The sequence below is a fragment of the Polyodon spathula genome, chromosome 14 (genome assembly GCF_017654505.1).
Source record: "Polyodon spathula isolate WHYD16114869_AA chromosome 14, ASM1765450v1, whole genome shotgun sequence".
Classification (NCBI taxonomy): domain Eukaryota; kingdom Metazoa; phylum Chordata; class Actinopteri; order Acipenseriformes; family Polyodontidae; genus Polyodon; species Polyodon spathula.
In genome coordinates, this window is record NC_054547.1 from 24,223,107 (window position 1) to 24,246,120 (window position 23,014).

The following is a 23,014-nucleotide window of genomic DNA, read 5'->3' on the forward strand; positions in this document are numbered from 1 at the left end:
TGACATACTCATACTTCCGCCCCTCACCAAGGTGCCGCCCATCTACTGTCCGGAGAAGTCTGGTCAGAAATGGCCTTCATGGAAGACTTGCGGCCAAAAAGCCAAACCTCCGACGTGGAAACAAGGCCAAGCGGCTCAACTATGCATGGAGAGCGGTACACGAATGAGTGTCTGCAGGCAACAGTGAAGCATGGTGGAGGTTCCTTGCAAGTTTGGGGCTGCATTTCTGCAAATGGAGTTGGGGATTTGGTCAGAATTAATGGTCTCCTCAATGCTGAGAAGTACAGGCAGATACTTGTCCATCATGCAATACCATCAGGGAGGCATCTGATTGGCCCCAAATTTATTCTGCAGCATGACAACGACCCCAAACATACAGCGAAAGTCATTAAGAGCTATCTTCAGCATAAAGAAGAACAAGGAGTCCTGGAAGTGATGGTATGGCCCCCACAGAGCCCTGATCTCAAAATCATTGAGTCGGTCTGGGATTACATGAAGAGAGAGAAGCAACTGAGACTGCCTAAATCTCCAAGATGTTTGGGCCAACCTACCTGCCGAGTTCCTTCAAAAACTGTGTGCAAGTGTACCTAGAAGAATTGATGCTGTTTTGAAGGCAAAGGGTGATCACACCATATATTGATTTGATGTAGATTTTTCTTCTGTTCACTCACTTTGCATTTTGTTAATTGATAAATATAAAATATTAACATGTCTATTTTTTAAAGCATTCTTACTTTACAGCATTTTTTTCACACCTGCCTAAAACTTTTGCACAGTACTATATATATATATATATATATATATATATATATATATAGAGAGAGAGAGAGAGAGAGAGAGAGAGAGAGAGAGAGAGAGAGAGAGAGAGAGACGTATGCGACGAAGGATATCAGCTCTCTGCTGGGTAATGTACTGTTACTGAAGCTAACGAGGAAGCACAATGAATTTTCACTGTTCAATTTACAGTTGTGCTGCTGAACTTTTCCTTCTTAATGGTGTTCTTTCTATCATTGAATGCAACCCTGCCCATTGCATCTCAGTATCTCTGCTCTGGGTCTGTAATAAGTGATATGGAATTTCTTGATTTCTATGACTTAAAGCTGCACTATTGAAGTTAATTTAATTGTATTTTTTATATTGAATTTTCTGACCTTTGTGGCTTCAAGCTTAAACAATAACTATTTTAACAATGTTTTTTCTAATGAATTAAATTTTTCTTGTTTATGTTCTCAGTGAAACTTGAATAATGATCATAACAATAACTTTGTGGTGTGAACTTTCTTTTGACAAATGCTCTCTGATTGTCTGTAACTCCTTGATATGGCAAGGGGCGATTCCAAAGTTTGAATTATACTGTTATAGATCAAACATTTCCATGGTGGTATGGGATAAATGTAGATGATAATACTGCAGGTATTTGGCTGCCCTTAAGCTCTCACCATGCAAAGCAAACCAGAACGGCTGCATAGGAAAGTGAGAGAAAAAATTGTTCCTTTGTGGACACTTTAACTGTGACCAACTCAGTCATTAATTCTCATTAATTCTGAGGACCACAAATGCACCTATGTAAGGGTCTGGTGTGTTCTGGTGTGTTCTACTTCTATCAACAATTGCAGCACATGGTCAGACAAGCAAGCAAGCAGATGTCAAAGATCAATGAAGTAGAGAACTTTTATTGTTAGTCGAGACAAAATAAACATAGGAAGCTGAATCTAGCTCTTAAAGGTGACACCTAACACAGACACAGGTGCATACAGCGTATAGCTTGGAGCTCTGGACTAACTTCAGCAAAGGAGAAAAAGGTACACAAGTTTAATGAAAGGTGCAGGATTGATGAAAACAGGTAGTGTTAACCAATTTAGAATTAATTTTGTTCTTTCCATAGGGTTGATGAACAGAAAGGGCTAAATGTAGGACACACTTACAGGAATGGCAAACAAGCAAGGGTCATTATGCACTATATTGCTGAGGTAGAAAGAAGCCAGCCGCAAGATAAAGTATGAGGTGCAGTTCCTGTCAGTGATGTCAGATTGTTAAAGATAGTGGTATCATGGAAGAAGATCTGGTATATGTAAGAGTCTGACAGAAAGGGGAAGTGACTGTGCAGTTTGTGGGCATACAATACAATACAATACAATACAAAACAAAACAAATGTATTTTTTTTATAGCCAGTACAAGCTTCACCACCAACTCTATAGTTGAGCTATGGCATGAGCCAGTAAGGAAACACAACAAAAAGAACAAGAAGTGATTGTCTGGCTTGGAAGTGAATCAGAAGAAGAGATCATTGGAAGTGACAAATAGCAAATTTCAAGCTAACAGTCAAAGGGGACTTAGAACTTAGAAATGAGTCTCAAACTGAAACATGGTTTACTTTTGTATTTTTCAATGGTCACAATTATTGTAATTTTTACATATTCCAATAATAGCTTTTTTTGCAGTTTCCCTTGTTCCTTTATTTAATATATTGCAACACAAACTGCATATTTGGTGAACTATCAATAAACATTATACTGGGCCAGTAGAATGTGAGTGGTGCAAGTGGATTTCTCCATTCATTAGCCATGTATCATTCTGTAAAATCAGAATCAGATAACTAATGGTGCATTCACTTTAAAAGTAACACTGAAATATCTGACCCTGGAATTCACGCTGATTGATGGGTGCATTTCTACAGTCTATGGGTTTTGTCAGTAAACGTTAAGAGTGTAAACTGAAGGTTATTTATTTATTGAAGTATAAACCAGCTGACTGAATTCAATTTTTTGTTTAAAAAATGTCAAACTTTGCTATTAACGTGTAATCTGTTTCTTGTTTCTGTTTATAAACACATATTCTAACATAACGTCATCTTAACCCTGCTCTGGTTTTTTGTGTGAGTGTTGTTACATTGCTACACCTGTTTCTCCCCAGGCGGGAACACAGTTCTGTGCCCGGTAACTGACTCCCTGTGTACTTGCAGTCTGCACTGCAGGGTTAAGCACTCTGTGAACAAACAAGCTGTACAAGCTTTGTAGACCTTGGTCCATCAAAATAGATTGGAACTACACCAGAAATACATAGTCTGGATCATAAGGGGAAACACTCAAACTTCTGTCTGCCAAGAAGCACACGATACAGTACATGCTGTGTTTACAAGGAGGGTGTTTTGCAAATGATCTTTAGCCAGTTCTTGTGCTTTTTTCTTGAGGGTCATAGAGTGCAACAATTAAATTCCATACTGCATTAATGGCATGTTACTTATCAAGTGCAGCTAATGCTTCAAGGTCACTATAACTGTCTGCACCACGATCCAGTAATACTTGAACTGTCAGCAAGGGTGGGAAAAAGTCATAGCCTGTCAAAGCACATTCAAATAGTGGAACAGTAAAACAATAACTTCTCTGTCTGGTTTTAGACTACAAATCTCTGTCTAATGAGAGCAGACTTTCTATTTGCATCTATAGCATGCAAAATAATTATTGTGTCCGCTTCTTCGTGGGTACATGTGGGTCTTGTGGTCTCCTTGACATCTGCAGGTAAATTTTTTGGTGTGGCTTTAGACACTGTGGAGCAGATAATTACTTGATACAGCTGAAACCTTAGCTTAAGATTTGTCTAGTTTGTCATATCAATTAAACAATTTAAATCAATTACCTACTCTGTTGCATATGCAAAGTGTGGAATTCACTGTAGCATAAATGCATCTCCAAGGTTGTCAGATGTCGTGTAGTTGTTTCCAGATGTAGCTTTCTCCCCTTAAGCATGTGAGATCAGCCTTCTGAGTTTTCCACATTGTCCCATCTTGTCTCATCTTTATGGTGTTGTTGGTGCTGCAGTAATAGGCTCAGAACAGTCTTCATGATAACATCTTCAGAGCTCTGTAGAAAACAATTAATAACCCAATATTGATGTGTTTGGATTTTCCTAGTTTTCTTTTTCATATCTGCAAAAGACCTGATCGTGACATTGGACTCTAGTGACTACGTTGTTCATCAGAGCCAAGGCTTGATTTGACAGATGTTTAAACTTCTGTTGGCCTTCAGCAAGCAAGGCTTCTGAACATATGATGTTGCATGCAGCCCTTAACTTCGAATGCGTTGGGCATGTTAATCAGTAATGAGATACCATGGCAACAACATGTTAATCATCTTTGGCCATCATTGCTGCTTCACTTTGCATTCTGGATTACCATCTTTTCTGTGCCAGTATGTGCTCTGTAGTCTGACGGACAGAAAATAGGCATATTCAGCATAATAAATATGTGGGCAGGTGTCCATCTTGAGTAGTTTGTGTGGTTGGGTGATTATAAGTGTGGAAGAGTAAGGAACAATTGCCTTCAAGCTAGGCTGTAATATTTGTACATTTTTTAACAACATCCAGAAATCTCGTGACATACTGACTTAATGTTCACTTTTTTACATCCTGTTTAACCAGAGCGGTATCAGATCAAGTTCTTTTACTACATTGACCACCACATGGCTATCACATTTCATTGAGGTTTGAGGACAAGCCTGTTGTGTCCTTCTGTCTCCTCACAATTTGAAAGGGGTACAAAGCAACATTTGCATGTGTGCTTCATAAGCTAGTCCATGGCAGCTGCATACTTTCAGGATTCGCACAAACTCTTTTTATTGATATATGTGCTCTGGCACACTTTTAAACTCAGGGGAGACGTTCAGGACGACACAAAGATGTTTTGGACTCCTGTAATGGATTGTTCGTGCACAGGGCTTGCAACGTATCCAGATGACTTTTTAATAATCAAGAAAATCACACAGACACAGATTTAATGAATCAGAGCAGTACAACTGCTCTGTTCAGTTTATTAAATGATTTAAATATTCGATTGGTTGGTTGCGCAGACCACCATAAATCCCAAGTAAAAAGCAGTCTGGGCAATCCAGTGCTTTACAGGTTTAACAGCATTAGTACTTAAATAAAGTAACACAAATATGGTTATTATATATTTAGCCATCAGGCTATGCATGCATAATGCTAAAAATGCCCATCGCTAAATTCTAGAACATTATTTCATAATTTCTATAATCTATAGCAATGCATCAATATAAAAGATTAAATTCAAAAATCTGCTTATCTTCCAGTATATAGTGGATATATTGAAAAATAAGAACTGTCTTCAAAAGGCAGAGACTTGACTTCGACCAAATCAGTTTTTCAGAGATCCTCAGAGCATGGATCACATCAGCTTGTAGTTAACAAGTCGAGCAATACTTGACTGGGGTTTTACCTTAGTTTTTATAGGATTTTCCCTCCATTGAATACATCAGGAGTCCCAATTAAATCTGATCACCAATCTTCCTTGACAGTTCCTATCTTTGAGTTAATGTTATTTTCTAGAAGGATCCGGTCAACTCTGTTTTCAAAATTAACTGAATGTGAGCTCATGGTTCACTATCTTCCACCCCTCCTTTCCCTATAAATGAGGTGAACTGGAGTTCACAGGGTCCTTGCTACTAAATACAAGTATCTGTGTATATATGAGAGATGCTTTTAATATGTAACACCAGATCTATTTAATTCCATTAACCTCTTAGCCGCATATTATGTTACCTTTTCAGTGTGTTGTCAATGGGTCAGTTTAACTTATATACAAATGTCTGTTAACAAAGTGTAGAACTAAAACACTGTAGGGGTTTATCACAAGCCTTTGAATAAGTATACAGTGGCAAGTCCAGTTATTTCCATTTAAATTTTAAGCTATAATGAAACATGTTAAATATAATAGCCTTATATTAACTTGTACCATGCTTGGACTAAGCTTGACCTCTCTCTCTGTTTCTAAAAGTTGCCTGCACAAGCTGGTTTCCACACATCTTGTTTACTCGCCAAGGCTAGTGTTTTAATTGATATGAAACTCCACTCTTAGCACTTTTCCAAATTTACTACATTAAGTCATTTTTTGGCCAATTCAAGAGACGCGTGGACCGGTATCTTTTCAGATAATACAAAAAGCATACATCCTAATTTTTATAACTAAGCTCTCATTAATATCTCATGATATAATGTGATACATACTCCTCTCTTTCTAAAGCACCTAATGTTGGTTAGCATTCAAGGTTGGCAAATCCTGCTTTCAAGTCAACACTGAATCCTGCTTATTGATATATAAGACTAAGTCTTATCATTTGAAGGTCTAATGCCCTTCCAGAATTATACTGTGTTTCTGAGACAAACATCTAGCGAAAAACCGCAGACCCCAAATTTATTTATTTCACGTTCAAACTCTACAGCTTGTTCTGCAAATAATTACCTCTGTTTATTACTGCAGTAAAATCTTTATATAAACTAAACATGTATATTCTTTGGTTTAATTGATATTGTTATGTCTAAAAGACATGTTTTGTTTAGTTAGAGAAATTGAACTAATTCTTAAATTGATTAAATTAAATGAACATTATTTCAAATGTGTAAAACAATATATTTACAATATTGTCAACACCATGCTTCTGTTATAATAAACTTTTGACATGTGCTTTCAACAGTTTAACTTTAGATGTCATTGTAAGATGTATTTCTAATTACGTAAATTGTAATATTATTTTACTTCATTGATAAATATTTTAAGTTTTGAATGGAAGGTCCAGTTATTTATATCTAAATACAGGCTAGCATTAATACACCAGAATGCCATAGTGCTACAATGACTGAACTAAGGCTGAGCTTCTTCAAAATCCAGTTAAAGCAGGTTTTAATACAACCTCTGCTTTTTGCCAATTTTAGGATTGATTAATATGAAACTATTGTAAGCATTTTTCAATACTCATTATTTCAAACCAATATCTAACTTAACGTATTAACATGTCCCATGTTTTCCATTCCCTTTGAGTCCATCAAAGAACCGCACACCCTTGCAACCAAGACCTTCCATGCAAAAGGATCTAATGATTTATAGCACAAAAGGGGGACGTGCCAGAACCATCTGTGACAATACACATCTGTCAACACCCATGTTTTTCAGTTCTCAAGTACAATGAGAAATCAAGTACAGTGGTTGGCATTCAAAATTTACTAATTGAATAAGAGAAGTCACAGGGTCCCCGAAAAAATCCTGTGGCAAAGTTGAATGCTTCCAAAACACTGTAGCGCATTTTTACAAAGAGCATACTGCATCCTGTCAGTATGCATTAATTGCTAAAGTACATTCCACTGTCTCGAATGCATAAATAAGTGACAATAATATGAAGTGCTCAACAAAATATTTTTGTGAAAAAAATACAAAATAAAATGCATAAATCTTTAAACATCCACACTCTCATTGCTTTTATTTAAATAACACATTCTGAAAATCTTATCTACTGGAAAACTACAGTACTGTATAATCAATTATGTGAAAGTCTACAACACATTTAGATGTTATTATCATAAGAGTAGATGGTTTTAAAGGATTAAAAGATGGGTACTGTAAATTATGTTACAAGTTATTATATAGTGGAAGACGTATGTCACACACATTTAATCTGTATATCACACTGACATTGTTCCATCTATCTGGAGAGTCACTATGTCAGAATGTGATTAACCAAGTCATTGCTAACGCTTTGTCTATACTCTTCTCTACACACTGTTGATATATATTATGGGGCCGGTTGTACTAAAGGGATCTTATCCTGGATCTAGGCTTCTCTTGTGATGTATTTGGTTTTACTAAAAGGCTCAGTGCTGATCCTGAGCTCAGTTTTAGCTAAAGTTCCGATCCTGCTCCGATCTGGCTTCAGAATGAGATCAGAATCGAATCAGAGCTTGAGCGCATATTTCTAACAATGAGGAACAAGAAGTTCTTAAATTTGTTTGTAGATGACATTTAAGATGTATTCTGGGATCATCAACACCCTTCAGTTATTTATAGCGTGGAGTTGCCAGCTTGTGGAACTGTTGTGTCTGCACAGACACCATAGTTTGCTTTGCCCGGCACAAGGATGAACATCAGAGAAGGAGACTATTCGGCTTATCTAAGCTCATCTGGTTCCTAGCAGCTGATTGTCTCAGAACTGTGAAGTCTTTAAGGATCCAAGTGATTTGGTCTCAACATGACTAGGTAGTTCATTCCAAACCCTCGCCATTCTTTGTGTCTCCTTCCCTCTGTCCTAAGTCTGTCTCCACTTAATTTCTAACTGTTTCCTCTGGTCCTGATTTCTGTGCATACTACATTATGTATGTATGGTTTCTGTGCTGTGTTTAAAGTATTGGTTAGGGTTAAATATGTCAACTCATTTTAAAATTTTAGACTTAAATGATGTCCCCAGTAATTCGTCTTTGTTTTGGGCTAAATAGATTCAGTTCTTTCTTTTTTTTCTAGGCCAAGGTTGGCCAACCAATGGTTCTTCAGTCATAATAACTAATTTTAGCTGAAGTGTCTCATTTATTAAAATTAGTTAGTGGGTTGCGAAAAGATTGCAAGGACAATTGGTAGTATTATGTAGAAGGTAATCCCCTTAATAATGTAGTATGTACACTTGTTTGACTACCTTTCTAGTCTGTCTGGAAATAATTGGAGCACAGTACAGTCCAAACGCTCAACATCCACTGGTCATTTATAAGGCTTTTAGCCAAAAAGGTTCCATAGGTATTTATTCTGAACAGTCAGCAAAACAACCACTCTACATAACTGTTCCAAAGCCAAACATTCAGTTTCAACATGATATAAAAAACGTTCCATAGGTACACTTCCATCTGAGCATGCACAGTTCTTCAGGCACCACTGTAATGATTTGGTATCTCAGCCCATTGAGTTGAATGGTAAGACATTCGTCTCTGAACTGTTCCATTCAATTCAATGGACTCAGAGGCCACATTACATTACTTTTAATATTAATAGATGTGTTGGTCAGGTTAAACTGCATCTGTCAGTTGAATATTATTGCAGTAAATGACACAGTAAATCCAATACAAATCATAGAATTCTTTAGATTGTATTGTTTGCAAAGATAACCCCCCCCCAAAAAAAAAAAAGATGAACAATGTCTTGTGAAACGTGCAAGTCAATTTAAAATTGGAGCCAGGCATCTGTCCATTATAATGTTACTAGAAGACAGGACAGACATAGCTCCATGCCCAGTATCCAATACTGTCTTTATTGAGTCAGTGCGGCTTTTCCAGGCTGCTACACTTTGCTCTTGTGGCAGTGCTGCAGTGCATCTCCCAGCGCCTGCAGCACCAGGTCAGCGTTGGCCTTTGTGCAGTTGTATCCCATCAGTCCAACCCGCAACACCTGCAAGGGAAACAAACAGGGCACTCATAAACTCTGCAACCTCCACCTCAACTACTTGACTTGCACACTGTAGGGCTGCAATTATACAGATCTAATTTAGAAAGAATGTTTCATAAATGCATTGATTTATACTTAAAAATGGCACTATTTATGGAAATACCCTTATAAAAGTTTATCAAAGTATAGCAAAGCATAATAAAGCATACTGAAAGCATGGTAAAGCAATGGCAAATCAATGTAAAGAACAGTGAGGTATGGTAAAACATATTAATTAACACAGTAAACCAGGGTAAATTATGCTTAATGCATGGTATTACCATGGAAAAAACATGGTAAAGGTGCAAAAATACCATGGTAAACTTGTATAAGGGTAAAGAATATGGGTTTCTGGGTTGTATAAGGGTAAATAATATATGATGTACTGCATATAAATATTAAGCACTTGTTTAATGTCCCTATGACCTGTGCTCACTGCTTATTGCTTCTACACAGTCAAGTATTTCAGTAGTTAACTTTAGAGACGTTCAGAGTTAGTGATGCTATGAAACATTAGTGGACAAGATGAACGGCAGGTTAAGCCATCTTGCAGACTTTTTAAAATGATCTTTGGAAGAGGTACAAGAGGTCAGGAGAAAGGGTGTCAACCACATTCACTTTAAAGAGGCAAACCAGATTTATTTCAGCTGCCCTTCCAAAAATGGGAAGGGAATCAATTGACACTTCTTGCATCTTATACAGCACACCTTACCATGAATAGTTACATTTTGCAGAAAGCAGTACATTTTGTCTTAGCCTACTGGCATTGAGTTAGTGCCAAGACCATTAAAAAAAATTCTTATTCCTGTGTGGATTGATTAAAAGCAATCTCCAAGTGTTTCCATATCCAGCAGTGTATTGATGCAAGGGTACTGGAGTGCGCCAGTAATTTCTCTGTCAGAGCTTTCAGAGGAAGAAATTACTGGTGCACCCCTAGTGGTCATCTTTATACTGGCTTCTTCACCGAAATCCCTCCTTGCTCAGGCCCCAAAACTAAATATTCCTGACGCTTGCCTGAAATGTCCCCCATACTCACCATCCCTACCGATGGGCCGAGCCCCCCGGTGATCTCCATGCTGTAGTTTTTCATGATGTATGCTGTGATGTCTCTCCAGTCATAGCCCTCAGGCACTGCAATAGTGGTCACTGTCGGGAGTCTCACATTCTGGCAGGGAAGCAGAGATATCGAAACTCATTGTAGCATCTAATAATCATTCGGTTTTGGTGAGTTTAACGTCACAATGTTTCTGCCTAAAGGTGCAGTTTCCCTTCCTTTTCTAAACTCTAGAAGGGCTCTTTTAGTGTAACATTTCAGCTACATATTGATGGGTGAGCAATGAAAATGATGCTTAAGCCAAATGGCTTATGCAGCAAATAGTGTTTAGGGGATGTTTGGTATTTATTAGTGACAGACAATTCTGTTTTATAGTAATAGAACCCCAGTATATCTGTTTTTGTATTTTTGCTTTCTTGGTATTTATTTCAGGGTTGGAGTGCAGGAAAAATGCAGAAGGCCGCTGTGTTTTGTGGGTGGAAATGCTCTCTTTATCTCAGAATCTATGGAAGGTATAAAGAGATGGATCAGGAAATCAACAGCTAGGGTTCAGAAGGGGCCAAGCAGAAGTATATCACAAATATCAAAGGGTGCTTACCTAGTGCAACTACAGAATAGAATACAAGACTGATCAGAGTTATAAGCTCTACACCACATATACAGAGGGCTGGGGATCAGAGGCAATACCCGTCATAACACTGTCAATAGGGTGTAACACCAAGGTAGCCACGAATGTGTAAGGTGTATAAATTGCTCTTCCTTCTTCAATGACTAGCGCATAAAATATATTCAGGGAGGTCAGGGGTAAAATACTGCATTAAAAACTGTTCTTCAGAATGGCTTATTCGTGGCAGCATCACATTTATGTACTACATATAGGCATTTGAAATATGTTGCCAAACCCCTCTTTATCTGTTAGTTATCTGAGGGAGGATGAGCACTAGCAACAACAAAATCTTACGGTAACACTTTAAATATCTTATGCATTTCCTGAGTTCTGAAGTAATTCATTTTGAATGTACCCTGTTATAATTGTATGCCTTGTACATGTGATCAACATAATTTGTTACAAACCAGGTTCTCCACTCTACTTACCTTGTCCTTCACAAAGAGTTTAAGTCCCAATTTCTCAAGTCCCTGATGAAAATAGAGGGCCATTTCCTGATGGTGCTTCCAATAGTTCTCTAGGCCCTAGATCGGTGCAGTAAAAAAATCAAGCAGTCACTGACAGCAAAGAACCACAAGAGGGCAGTGCTGACAAATAAGCCTACAGCATTTTTTTTCTGTTTTATATATATATATATATATATATATATATATATATATATATATATATATATATATATATATATATATATATATAGTCATAAGTAATAAGAAAAAATATTGCAACAGTCCGGCCCGGAGGTTGAGTCACGGGCGCTAGCGCTCCAGAGGGACTCTGTTATTGCTGTTGCATCACTGTTATTATTTGCTGTTATTGTAAGGTGCACGGGTTACGTCATCTAGGGGGTGGGGGTGATAGTTAGCTATGGGGAGGCTCTGGTAGAGTTTACGGGATGGGAGAGCCGTAGCGGATGTTGTGTGTGAGTGTGGGTGTGTGTGGGTGCTTGGCGGTGGGACTGGCTATAGATGGGTGTTCACCCCCCCTTCTCCTGAGGTCCCCCGCCGAGTGTTTTTAATGGGTTTTCTTGTTTTGGTGGTGTGGTCCTGGCCTATACAGGGACCGTTAGTGAGTCACGGAGGGCATTAAAAAGCTCCACGGAGCGTTGCACCTGCATCAGTGGTCTGTCTGTTCCTTCTAAGAATCTAAAAAGAAACCCAAGTACAAAGACTGTGGTTATTACAATATGTTAGCGAAAAGAGCTGCAATATACTGTTAAATATTTGTTGTGTCTTGTTAACAAGATTTCTAGCATGCATTGTGAGAGTCGAGCGACATTATTCAGATAAATAGCGGGAGTTGAGTTGTGGTTTGCTGCAGCAGAGCGTACCTCAAGGATCACGTCTATACATGCAAGGGTGCAAGAATCAAAATGATATTGTTTTTGTTAAATGTAAACATCATCTTTACAATGCATTCTGTTCTGTCTTCATTTTACCTATTTAATATATATATAAAATGAAAGTCACTTTAATCCCATCCGATTCTATGGTTGTGCCCCTTCACCCCAAGAAAGCTATTCATAAACAGTAGCCCCTCGCTAAACCAGACATGTTTGTCCGACATAAGGCATACATGCCAACAGTCCCTATATGGTCGGGACAGTCCCGATTTCCTAGCAAATGTCCCCGATATTTACACATATATATATATATATATATATATATATATATATATATATATATATATATATATATATATAGATAGATAGATAGATAGATAGATAGATAGATATTCTGCACAGTAGAATTGGTAAAAACCACACGCTGTGCTCTTCGTGCGGCTGACACATCTGCTGATCTCTAACTTATACAAACTAAGAACGCTTCATTGTGTCTCTTTTTACTGTCATGATGGTCGTGTCATGTTGAGTTGGAGGGATACATCTATTATATGATGAGCGTTTTTGCTTATGGCTCCTCCCATGTGTATGATGCATATGAACACCACCCCTCTCCCCCCCGGAGACAAGCATCCCGCTGAACAGTTTCAAAAAGTTGCAAAGTATGATAAGGTTTTGGGTTTAAAAACAAAATTGCACTGCTGCTGCTGCATTGCACACATTGGTGTAAAATGCAAATAAAAGATTATTTTAAATTGAAACGAAATGAATTTAGGGGGTTTTATTTTATTTTAATTATTATTATTTTTAACTTGGCCTACTTAGTCGCCTAGACAATCAACACACAATAGATCATGATCCTATACAGAAGCTCAGAATGAGGGTTAGTGGCACATCTGTGCAGTGTATTGCTCCCAACACGCTGGGAAAACCAGAAATGTCATAGAAATTTGTTTTCAAGGCTTGTAGTACACGCTGAAGTTAGTGAAAGTGCATTGAGCACAATTGGCAATACATGAGAAAAAGTGGACTTGGAAATATCAGCAACAGTTGTTTAAAACGTGCTTTCAAAAGTTTGTCGCAGTTGTCTGCAGCTTTAGTACATCTCATTATAATATTTAGGAACCCCCATTCGCACTATCTCTGCCCCCTTTTTGCGAATGTATGCAGGAATGCCCATAATTGGACAATCATCTAATGTTGAACAGCAAAGAAAAACTGCTGCAGCAAAGCATTCCCTAAAAAAAAAACACTGTGCTTGTTTAATACATTTCCCCCTAGACTTACGACTCATTTGCAACTGGTTTGCAACTATTACGACAGGTGCCATACTTTAGTATATCTACCCCTAAGTGTTTATTTGTAACAGCTTCTGAAAGTATTTCCTTTGAACCAGGCCTTAAGTTGAGCTGGCTGCTGATCAGCACCCCCACCTGCTCTGCTAGAATGGCGAGGCTCTCCCTGAGGGAAAATAATCCAGAGACAGGTCCAGTGTGGTGATACCTGCAAGACAACAAGAAACAATAGGTTACGGATGTAACCCCAGTTCCCTGAAAGAGAAGACGACCAACAACCCAATACTTTTGGGATATGCCTGCTTGTCAGGTATTTGTTGAGCATTTTATATCAAAGCTGCCGATAGGCCCCTCCGTGGAGTAGCACCCTCGATCCCACCTCCCAAGGCAATAAATAGCTAGTGGTGGCGATATCAGTCTCTTTTGCATTGAACACGCGATTGAGAGTGATGCTACCTCACAAGGTTGGCAGTCATCTTCTCTTTCAGGGAACCGGAATAACATCCGTAACCTTTCGTTCCCTTTCAATTCGAAGATGACCGCCAAATCATACTTTGGGAAAGTATACCAAAGCCGTCGCATGAGAGTATGAGCAGACAGCACATGAGGAACATTTCGCTACCGCCATCTAGTGTTGGTGGTGTGAACATGCAACCTATTGAAGGCATAGAGGAATCTACGACATTCAGTCGGTAGTACCTGGCAAATATATGTGGAGTAGCCCAGCCAGCCATATTACAAATATCGGTCAACGAGGCACCTCTAAAGAGGGTCCATGACGTAGCCACACCTCGGTTTAGAGTGCGCAGATGCCATTCTATCCACATAGCATCTCAATGGCCATTGAGGGCAGAGGGAATTTAACCCTTTGCCGCCGGAGCATTCTAATTTCAGTGTCTGAGAACCGAAAAAACTCCCTGTCTTCCGTGATGTCTCACAGCAATAATAAGCTGTGTAGTAATCAAATCAGTCTTTCTGAAGCTTGTTATTGAGTATACCTAGGTCTTAGAAACAAAAAACCCATGTTTCCCTCTGTGTATTTTGGTAACGATACTCTTCAAGAAAGTCATGTACAGCAAATGCGAAGTGCCCAAGACTGCGCGTAGCTCTGAAGCTAGAGGCTCGGAAAGGGTAAGAGAGAGCAACATGCCATTCAGGTAGGCCATCAAGAGGCCTCCTGTGTCAGCAAGGCGAGTCACCTGCACTTTGGCCGTGTAAGCCTTTTTCAGGTGGGCTTCCATGATTCTGCATTGGCCATTAGGGCATACAGGATCTGTAGACAGACCTCCTACTGTGGGGGCTTGCACTAGGGCCGCTATGGTGGAGTCCACCGGAGGGAACTGTGCCAGCCCTATCGCCTCTTCGCCTTCCATGGAGGCAAGTTCGGCCGCGCTCTTGGAGACACTGGGGTGCTGAAGCTGGGTGTTTGCTGAAGACGGCTGTCCCAGGCTAGCCGCAAGGGTGCCTGTGAACTGTTGCGCTATTCTGTTTTGCAAGGTTTTCTCCTTGGATCTGGCGCAAATAGAACAGAATGTCTTGTCTGCCAAGGCAGCAGAGGCATGATCTATGGCCAAGCATTTGAAGCGTCGAGGAGTCAAAAGTACAAAGTACTAAAGAATTCGAGGCTATAAACACAAAGGCACCGAAACCTTCGAGGGGATCTAGTTTACTGGTGCAATATGTAATTTTGGACTGAGGGCGTTGATGAACCGTGGCTCCAGGGTACTGGGGTTAAGGGTGCTGAAAAACACAGAGGACACCGCTGTAAGGAGCTGTGGAGCATCATAGTCATTGAGTGCTGAGATGACAGGTCTTCGAGGCACCGAGGGTGTCAAGGTACTGAGTCTATTGAGCACCAGGGACCCAAGGGTCTTAGGGTACTGGAGCACAAGGCTTAAAAGACCTTGAAGTATCGAAACGCTGAGGCATATTGTTCTCGAGGCACTGAGGGTGTCGAAGCACTGAGGTACCGAGACTCTGGGGCAGCATGGCACCAAAGGCGCCACTGCACAGGGCTCAAAAGGCCTTGAGGCATTGAAACGTCGAGGAGTGTAGCTTTCGAGGCACTGTGATGCCAAAGCATCGAGGTACAGAGGCTATGGAGCACCGAGGCACGAAGCCACCAATGTTGGAAAGCACTTGAACACCAAGGGCACCAAGTCACTGAGGCATCGAGGCTTTAGCTCAGTCTTCGTAACGTTAACGTTAGCTCAGCATTCAGCTGCCAAGTTTCTGAAGTGGCAAGCCTACTTCCAGCAATAAATTGCAAGGAAACTCCAGAAAATTTGATGGAAAGATCTTTAAAAGAGTTAATCACACAACTGGAAGAGGTTAGTATTATACTCACCTTACCTATCTGTTCGTGAAAGGCAAAAGAGACTGAGATCTCTGTGCAGTGACAATTGGAGGACGTTACTCCATGGAGGGGCCTATCGGCAACTTTGACATAAAGTAATCAGCAAATTCCTGACAAGCAAGCAAATACCAAAAGTATGGTTTGGCAGTCATCTTCGAATTGAAAGGGAACCCATATGAGACACAGACAGGCTTTTGTAAGTTCCTGTGACAAAGTGCCCGCCCCTGTGTATATTATCTGTTATGTGTTGCGTGTGGTGTGTTTAAATGTTGGTGTATAGACATTGGTACACGGGATATAAACGGGTCTGTGTAACACGAATGTTTAAAAATGTATATGTGTATTTAGGCACGAGGATTGCACAGCACTTCACGTGCAAGTAAAATGTAGTAATATGTGAGCACAGGGAATTGCACGTTTTAATTCACGTGCTGGGATTCAAGTGAATAATTAATTGGTAATTGAATCCCAGCACAACAGTATATATAGATGCACGTTGTCACATACTCGGGGTTGGGTGTTCGAGAGTGGAGAACGGGAGATAGAGAGAGATAGAGATAGAGATAGAGATAGAGATAGAGATAGGTAAGTGTAAATATAGATTTCAATTGTTTGTGTAGCGTTCGTCCACTCTGTGTTTTGTCCATGTCTATTCGTTTTGTTTGTCTGTTTATTTTGGCGCGAAGTGCCGTGTCCTGTGTTTTCGTGTTTGTTTAAACCTTTTATTTTACAATAAACCGGCGCAAGCCAGCGCCATCATCATTTCATTTTATCCGTCCTGTGTTTTTTTTGTATTTCATTCCTTTTCCTGGTTCTGACGCCGCCCACTTCGGCCGTCTCTGTGACAGTTCCTCATAAACAAAAGTATTTTTCCCACTACCAATTTATGTGACAGTATTTTGTAGCAATGCTAAGTTAGCAGTACAGATACAAATGCATAAGAGTTTGCATTGCCTACATCTGTGCAAAGACAGCTATGAAAATAAATAAAGATTTCAAATCTTACACACGGGGTTTTCCATCACAGCCCCAGTAATTGGCCAGCCAGCCCATGTCCAGATAGAATGAAACGGGCTTCGTTTTCCTACTAAAGATCTTCTGTCTGGAGAGGAGATAAGAGCAGAAGATGTTTTTCAACCGAAAAAAAAGCCAACAGGCCCAGAAAGTGCTTTTAGTATAAATACAATTTTTATTTTATTTTTTATGCAGCTCCCTTCATCCTTTTTTGTAAATAAACTCATCTAGTAATGTCAATTAATAAATTGAGAGTCCTTGCATCTGCAAATGTGTTGTTTAATGGAGTCTGTTACTTTGTATTGAAACCTATTGTAAGTGAGTCTGCAGCAGCAGTTGTGATGCATAGTTCACCCCCTGGTCTCTAAGTTGCTGCTAAATGACTCATTAATAATGTACGCAAAAAACACGCCCCCCCCAAAACCCTTGGAATCATTGGTACCCTGAAATATGTTTCCTGAAGAGCAAAGTTCATACATATAATTTACAATTGCAAAGAAATATATTTATAGCAATCATTGTATTTCGATGTTGCTTTGCTGGTCATTATGTTAAACTCAGAGTGTGACGATGGCATTCTAAAAAGCTGTAGAGCCCCTCCCTGACCCTCCTTACTTTGCCCTCTCGCTGAAGGAGATAGGAGCTGTACCAGGGGGAGCGTTTAGGACCTTCTGAGATCCAGAGTAGAGAATGTCAATCTCTGCAGGGGTGGAAAAGAGAGAGTCAACTGTGAATGATTAAAACTTAATATATGTGATAAAAATGTAAAAATACCGGTAATTAAAAAATATATATAAAAAAAAATTAATGTAAAAAGGTCAATCTGGAAATGCTATCAATTTATTTTGACCTCATTCAATATAAACATATTCAATTTACCCTGAACCTTCAAATCTATTATTCAATACAGTTATTAATGTTAAAAGGCCACATTCTGCTGTTGTTGATGTTGACATGGCTGTTATGTTCTGTTTTAAAACAAATGCAGTAGTACAGCACTGCTATTACGTTATGGACTGGGGCATAAATTGATCGTAAATTGAGCCAGCTCGATTTGTCAGCAGTCGCAAGAAAGACGTGTGTCTGTTTGATTGTAACAATGAAGTGTCGTTCCTGATCATCAAGTTCTGTCTTGTGATTGCATAACAATGGCATCCAGCAAAGCATTGGGTGGAATTTATGTACCAAGCAGGAGAAAAATTCAATTTGCAAACTCTGCCAAGGAAATATTTCATTCAAAGGAGGAAGCCCGCTTACTTAATGTGCTCCACATTATTTAATTTTTTATTTTATTTATTTGCTTATTTATTTTTAAATAAAGGCTACTTATTCGATCTTTTTGGTAAGAAACTATATCTGCATAATAACTGTAGATAAAGCATTCCAGGTTTTCGGACACCACAATGGGCAGGTGGGCAGGCAGTGAAGCTGGCATACCTTGTCTGTCCATATATATGGGGGCTCCACCCAGAGAAGCCACGGAATCTACTAGAAGTAAACAGTTATACCTGGGAGAGAATAGAAGAAACAAAAGTCAAGCCTTAGCTGAGCCAGGGGTTCAAGCAGCACAGAATCTTTATCCTTAAATTTAAACCCAAGGCAAGCCATCAGCCCAACTGATCGCTGGGTCACATAACCTTCCCTGTCACAAACCCTCACCACTAGGCCATTCTGTCTCCCAATACATCTGGTATAACTCAAGGCTGGGCCAAATTAATTCATAAATGTTTTTTTCATCCAAGCCAACTCACTTGTGACACAGGGCTCCTAGTCCGTCTAGGGGATGCGCTATTCCAGTCGAAGACTCTCCATGCGTGATGAAGAACAACACTGGCTTGTGTTTTGACAAGGCCTGGAGCAAGAAGACACATAGTAAACAAGTTGCAGTTACACTGTCAGTACACAGGATGTTAATCAAGGATATGTGCGTTTTAAAATCTCAAAGGCATTGAAATTCTGCAGTTTATTAAACAATACACAAGTCATACATTTAATCGCTTTTATAAAATTAACAGTTTTGCCTCACAGTAGCTGCAGTTTTTTTTAAACAGTTTTTTAGAGTTGATATTGAGGGACCGATTCATAACACTTTACAGAGTGTTTCATGATGAAACATGAGAATTCACTTGCAATCTTTTCTAAAACAGTTGACAGAAAGGTTACATTAAATGGAAACTTGATTTAATAACTAGAATGTGCTTTTAAAAATACAAATGTAACACTGTTCTTTCATGGAACAACTGAATGTGTAGTGTCACTAAACACTACTTGTATAGAACTATCCGTGCACTGCTGGGAGCAGTTCAGAATTCAGAGAGTTCTTGAGCTTTGGCGGAGAGTGAGGCTGTTGCTGTATGTACTCAAGCTGGCTTGTGGAATTAGTTTTTAATTTAATCAAGTTATTACAAACGTATACATACAGGCAAAATGTAGATAACGTACAATAAAACTTTACCTGTTCAATTTCTTGGAGGGTGAAACATTCGCCAGGTGGTTTGACTAGTCTTTTAGCATCTGCACCTGTGGAAACCAGATAAACAAGGTTCCTCAGATGCACACAGTGTTTTTTTTGTTTTGCAAGACAGTTCAGTGACTGGGTAAGTATCAGGTGAGTGTTTATTTCTATTTCATAATAGCACAGCATACTAAACCATTAACACGGGTCCTGTATTCCAGTGGCTATATCTGTTACTGGTTTGGGTGACTGATTTTAAATGCTGTTTTATAAATAAGCAAACGCAGACACTGTCTGTTCTCATTCTAAATGTACACCTACTCCATGAGTAGTTATTTTTACATAAAGATTGTCAATACTAGAAATATTGCATTGGTAAAATATGAGTGGTTAAAACAGGGTCGATGATGTCAGAATTAAGCTGTTGTTCATGTGAGGTGCGTGTATTTAGTTGGAATTTGGATGACTGGGTGAAGGTGTGGTAGGAGTACAATGCAGTGTACCCATTCTCTCTGAGATGTCCGCTGCTCTCTCTCCCCAGATGCCGTTGACTGCGATCAGGACGGTCTCCCCGCGCTCCACTGCGTTATACAACGCAGCCTCCATGGCAGCATGGCCAGAGCCGCTGATCGCCATTGTCAGCTCATTCTTTGTTTGGAAGGCATACTGGATTCCCTTTTTAATGTCATCCATTATCTACAAGAAATAAACACTGTACACAATCAGCTGCTAGACACAAATTATTGTTCAGTACATGAGACAGATTGATAACTGCATAGATTGTGACTTCATTCAACCTACTTTTATGAAAATCGATCATATATTAGAAGTTCCAATTAAACAGGTATTGCATGCCACAGCTCATAGGAGGCTCCAAATCAGATGAAATAATAGCTAAAAAAAAAATGTTGGTCATATCTTGTATGCAATATGTGAAAATCATATAGCTGTATATACTAGTGTTGAGAAATCTTGCATCAGATAACATTTGTATACTTGGTGCAAATGTTACCAGATCTAATTTTGGAGACTTATCTTGCATTCATTCAAATCCAATGGCAGAATGAATGATGCTGCACTGCTAAACAGATTCCTCATTGGTAGAATATCTAGAGTACTCCATGTGTATTCCTCATGCATGTTCTGTTTCCTTGTGATCTCACCAGTATAAGCCTGCTGCTGCGGCAGTGCTTTTAATAGAAGAAGTAATGCAAATTATACAAATGTAATGCAAATTATGCAAATTATACAGCAAAAATCTACCTGGTTAGGTAGGGAACTCTTTTTTTGCAAGTATATGGTATATGTGGTAAAGAGGAGAAATAAACAAATGAGGAATCTTTGGTCCAAAAGTGTTACCAAGCAGTAATTAATATTCGATTGATATGCTAAGGTGAACGTGCATGCATGTGAATAAACTAAACTAAATGTTCTTTTAAGCATACAAATATCATTAGAACTATAGTAGCTTTGTGATGTTTTTATATTACAAAAAGATATACTAAGAAGCCAATGTGTGGATTTACTCCTATTCCTGTTTATCTCTAGCTATCTCTTAGATATAGGAAGTGGCCATCGTTAACAGCTAAATGTGATAAAGATTAATAATACTACAAATAATAAAGAGGAAATAAGAATAAATATCATATTTTAGAAAAGAAAGCACAAAAATAGTTCTACGTAAAATTGTCTAGCACCTCCAGTCACCTGAATGTAGCTGCATGTTTGAAGCTGGGTGAAGGTTAAGGGAGGTGTCTTCTGCATTCAAGATTGAAGTGTTAGCCACCAATCAATCCTTTAGGTCTAACTCCTTCCTTTTACATGAACTCTAACCATGATACTCCACCATACTGCCTTCCTCCCCGTTCTTCAGTATTATTCGCTAGCAACATGATCTTCTTTGAAGTCTCTCTTCCTGCTTTCACATGCTCAGTTCTACTCATGAAAGAACACTGTCTTATCCCCAGGACCTTGCCTTTAACCACTAAACCACACTGCCTCCTTCCAGGTTCTTTAGATAACCTCTAAACAGCACTGCCTCATTCTTAGTCCCTTTACTCTGAAGCAGGTCATGAGACCACTGTAATCACTGGACCACTACCTTCCTTCCAGGGGTAATAACCAAGGAATTTTCAGAAATTGTAGAATAAAAACATTCTTGCTTGTGTTTGTCATTTTAACCCTGGCAAAGCCCTCACATTACATAAGAATATAATAAAAGGTATGAATGAGAGGAGGCCATTCGGCCAAACTAAGCTTGTCTGGTTCCTAGTAGCTGATTGATCTCAGAAAACTAAAGTTAGCTCTTAAAGGATCCAAATGAATGTTTCAGCAACATGAGTAGTTAGCCCAGTCCTTCCTCTCACCCCTCTCTGTGAAAAAGTGTCTCCTTCCCTCTATCCTAAGTCAATCTTCACCTAATTTCCAATGTGTCCTTAAATTTAGATGCAGCAAGTTTTAGAACTACACCTAAGCCACACGCTCTACTGCAAATAGACAGGCCCTAAGAAATGTTTGAATTCTTTAATGTAAGACTATTATTTGTAGACTATTCTTTTAAAATTGCAGTGTTCCAACCATGTATACTATTGATTGATCAAGTCCTCAAGTACTGTAGTTACTTACAGATTAATCATTAATGCCAGCAATTGGAAATGTAGTCCAATACCATTCAATACACAATAATTTTACCCATGCAAGATAATAAAAATGGAATATTCTCATTCATTCATCATTTTGAAGATACATTTCTATAAATCATTTAAGGGACTTTAACATTGAAGGATGGGCACTATCTATAGTGTAAGCAATAAGCTCTTCTATTTCCTTACCTCAAACATTTCCTTGTGCATGTGTCCAATTATGGGTCTCCCTCCTGCAGACAGGATGCGCGGAGGGACATTGGAGGGTCCAGGTCCCAACATGAGACGGTAGGGGACTTTCAGGGGCAGGAGTAGAGAGGCAGGTGCTGGGACAGTAAGGGAGGACATGGCACGATAGGAGCGAGGCACCAGAACAGATGAAATCCGAGTAGGCAGGGTCACCTGCTGTGCAAAAAGAGCACCTCTGCAAATCAAAGCCCTCTGCATGCTTAATAATTGCTCCTGTCTGTGGCTTCACTGTGTGCTAACTCCCAGACTGCAGACCGGTTGTATAAAAAATAACTGAAAAGACAAGAATTTAAATAAAAGGGTCCCTAACCTCCAATCCCTAATTGAAACAAAAACATACCCTTTTGCTGTGACCTTTTTAGACTGGGGTCACGGTAAATAAAGAAATATTAACCTTGCTTATATCGCTTCTACTGTGTCAATAGGAGATATCCAAGTATGACAAAGTAGAAAACCCCTACAAATTAACTTATCAACTTGAAGCAAACATACAAAAAACTAATTCCAAGCTCACACATACTTATAAATCATTAACTGATTCAAAACATGTTTACCACTCATTTCTTCTCTCTAGTTTCCTTTGCAGTGCTCATTATCAAGTTGCAGGGTATGGACAGTGCTGCACAATGGAATTGAGTATTTCAGAGCTCACTGTAAAGTTACAGGGGGAAGTATTCAACAACGCAATGCTTAAG

At 39.1% G+C, this 23,014-nt stretch overlaps 1 protein-coding gene across 1 annotated transcript; it reads right to left on the minus strand.

Moving 5' to 3' along the window:
- Positions 1-8,531: 8,531 nt before the first annotated feature.
- Positions 8,532-22,697, minus strand: LOC121326352 (serine--pyruvate aminotransferase-like). Its single transcript, XM_041269587.1, has 11 exons — positions 22,260-22,697; positions 19,932-20,124; positions 19,429-19,493; positions 18,725-18,825; positions 18,411-18,481; positions 17,589-17,673; positions 16,966-17,061; positions 13,742-13,811; positions 11,398-11,493; positions 10,285-10,413; positions 8,532-9,212 (listed from the first exon to the last, which is right to left on the minus strand). Exons 1-11 carry the CDS (start codon positions 22,515-22,517, stop codon positions 9,105-9,107), a joined length of 1,272 nt encoding a protein of 423 aa, XP_041125521.1. The 5' UTR covers positions 22,518-22,697; the 3' UTR covers positions 8,532-9,104.
- Between the last annotated feature and the right edge of the window lie 317 nt (positions 22,698-23,014).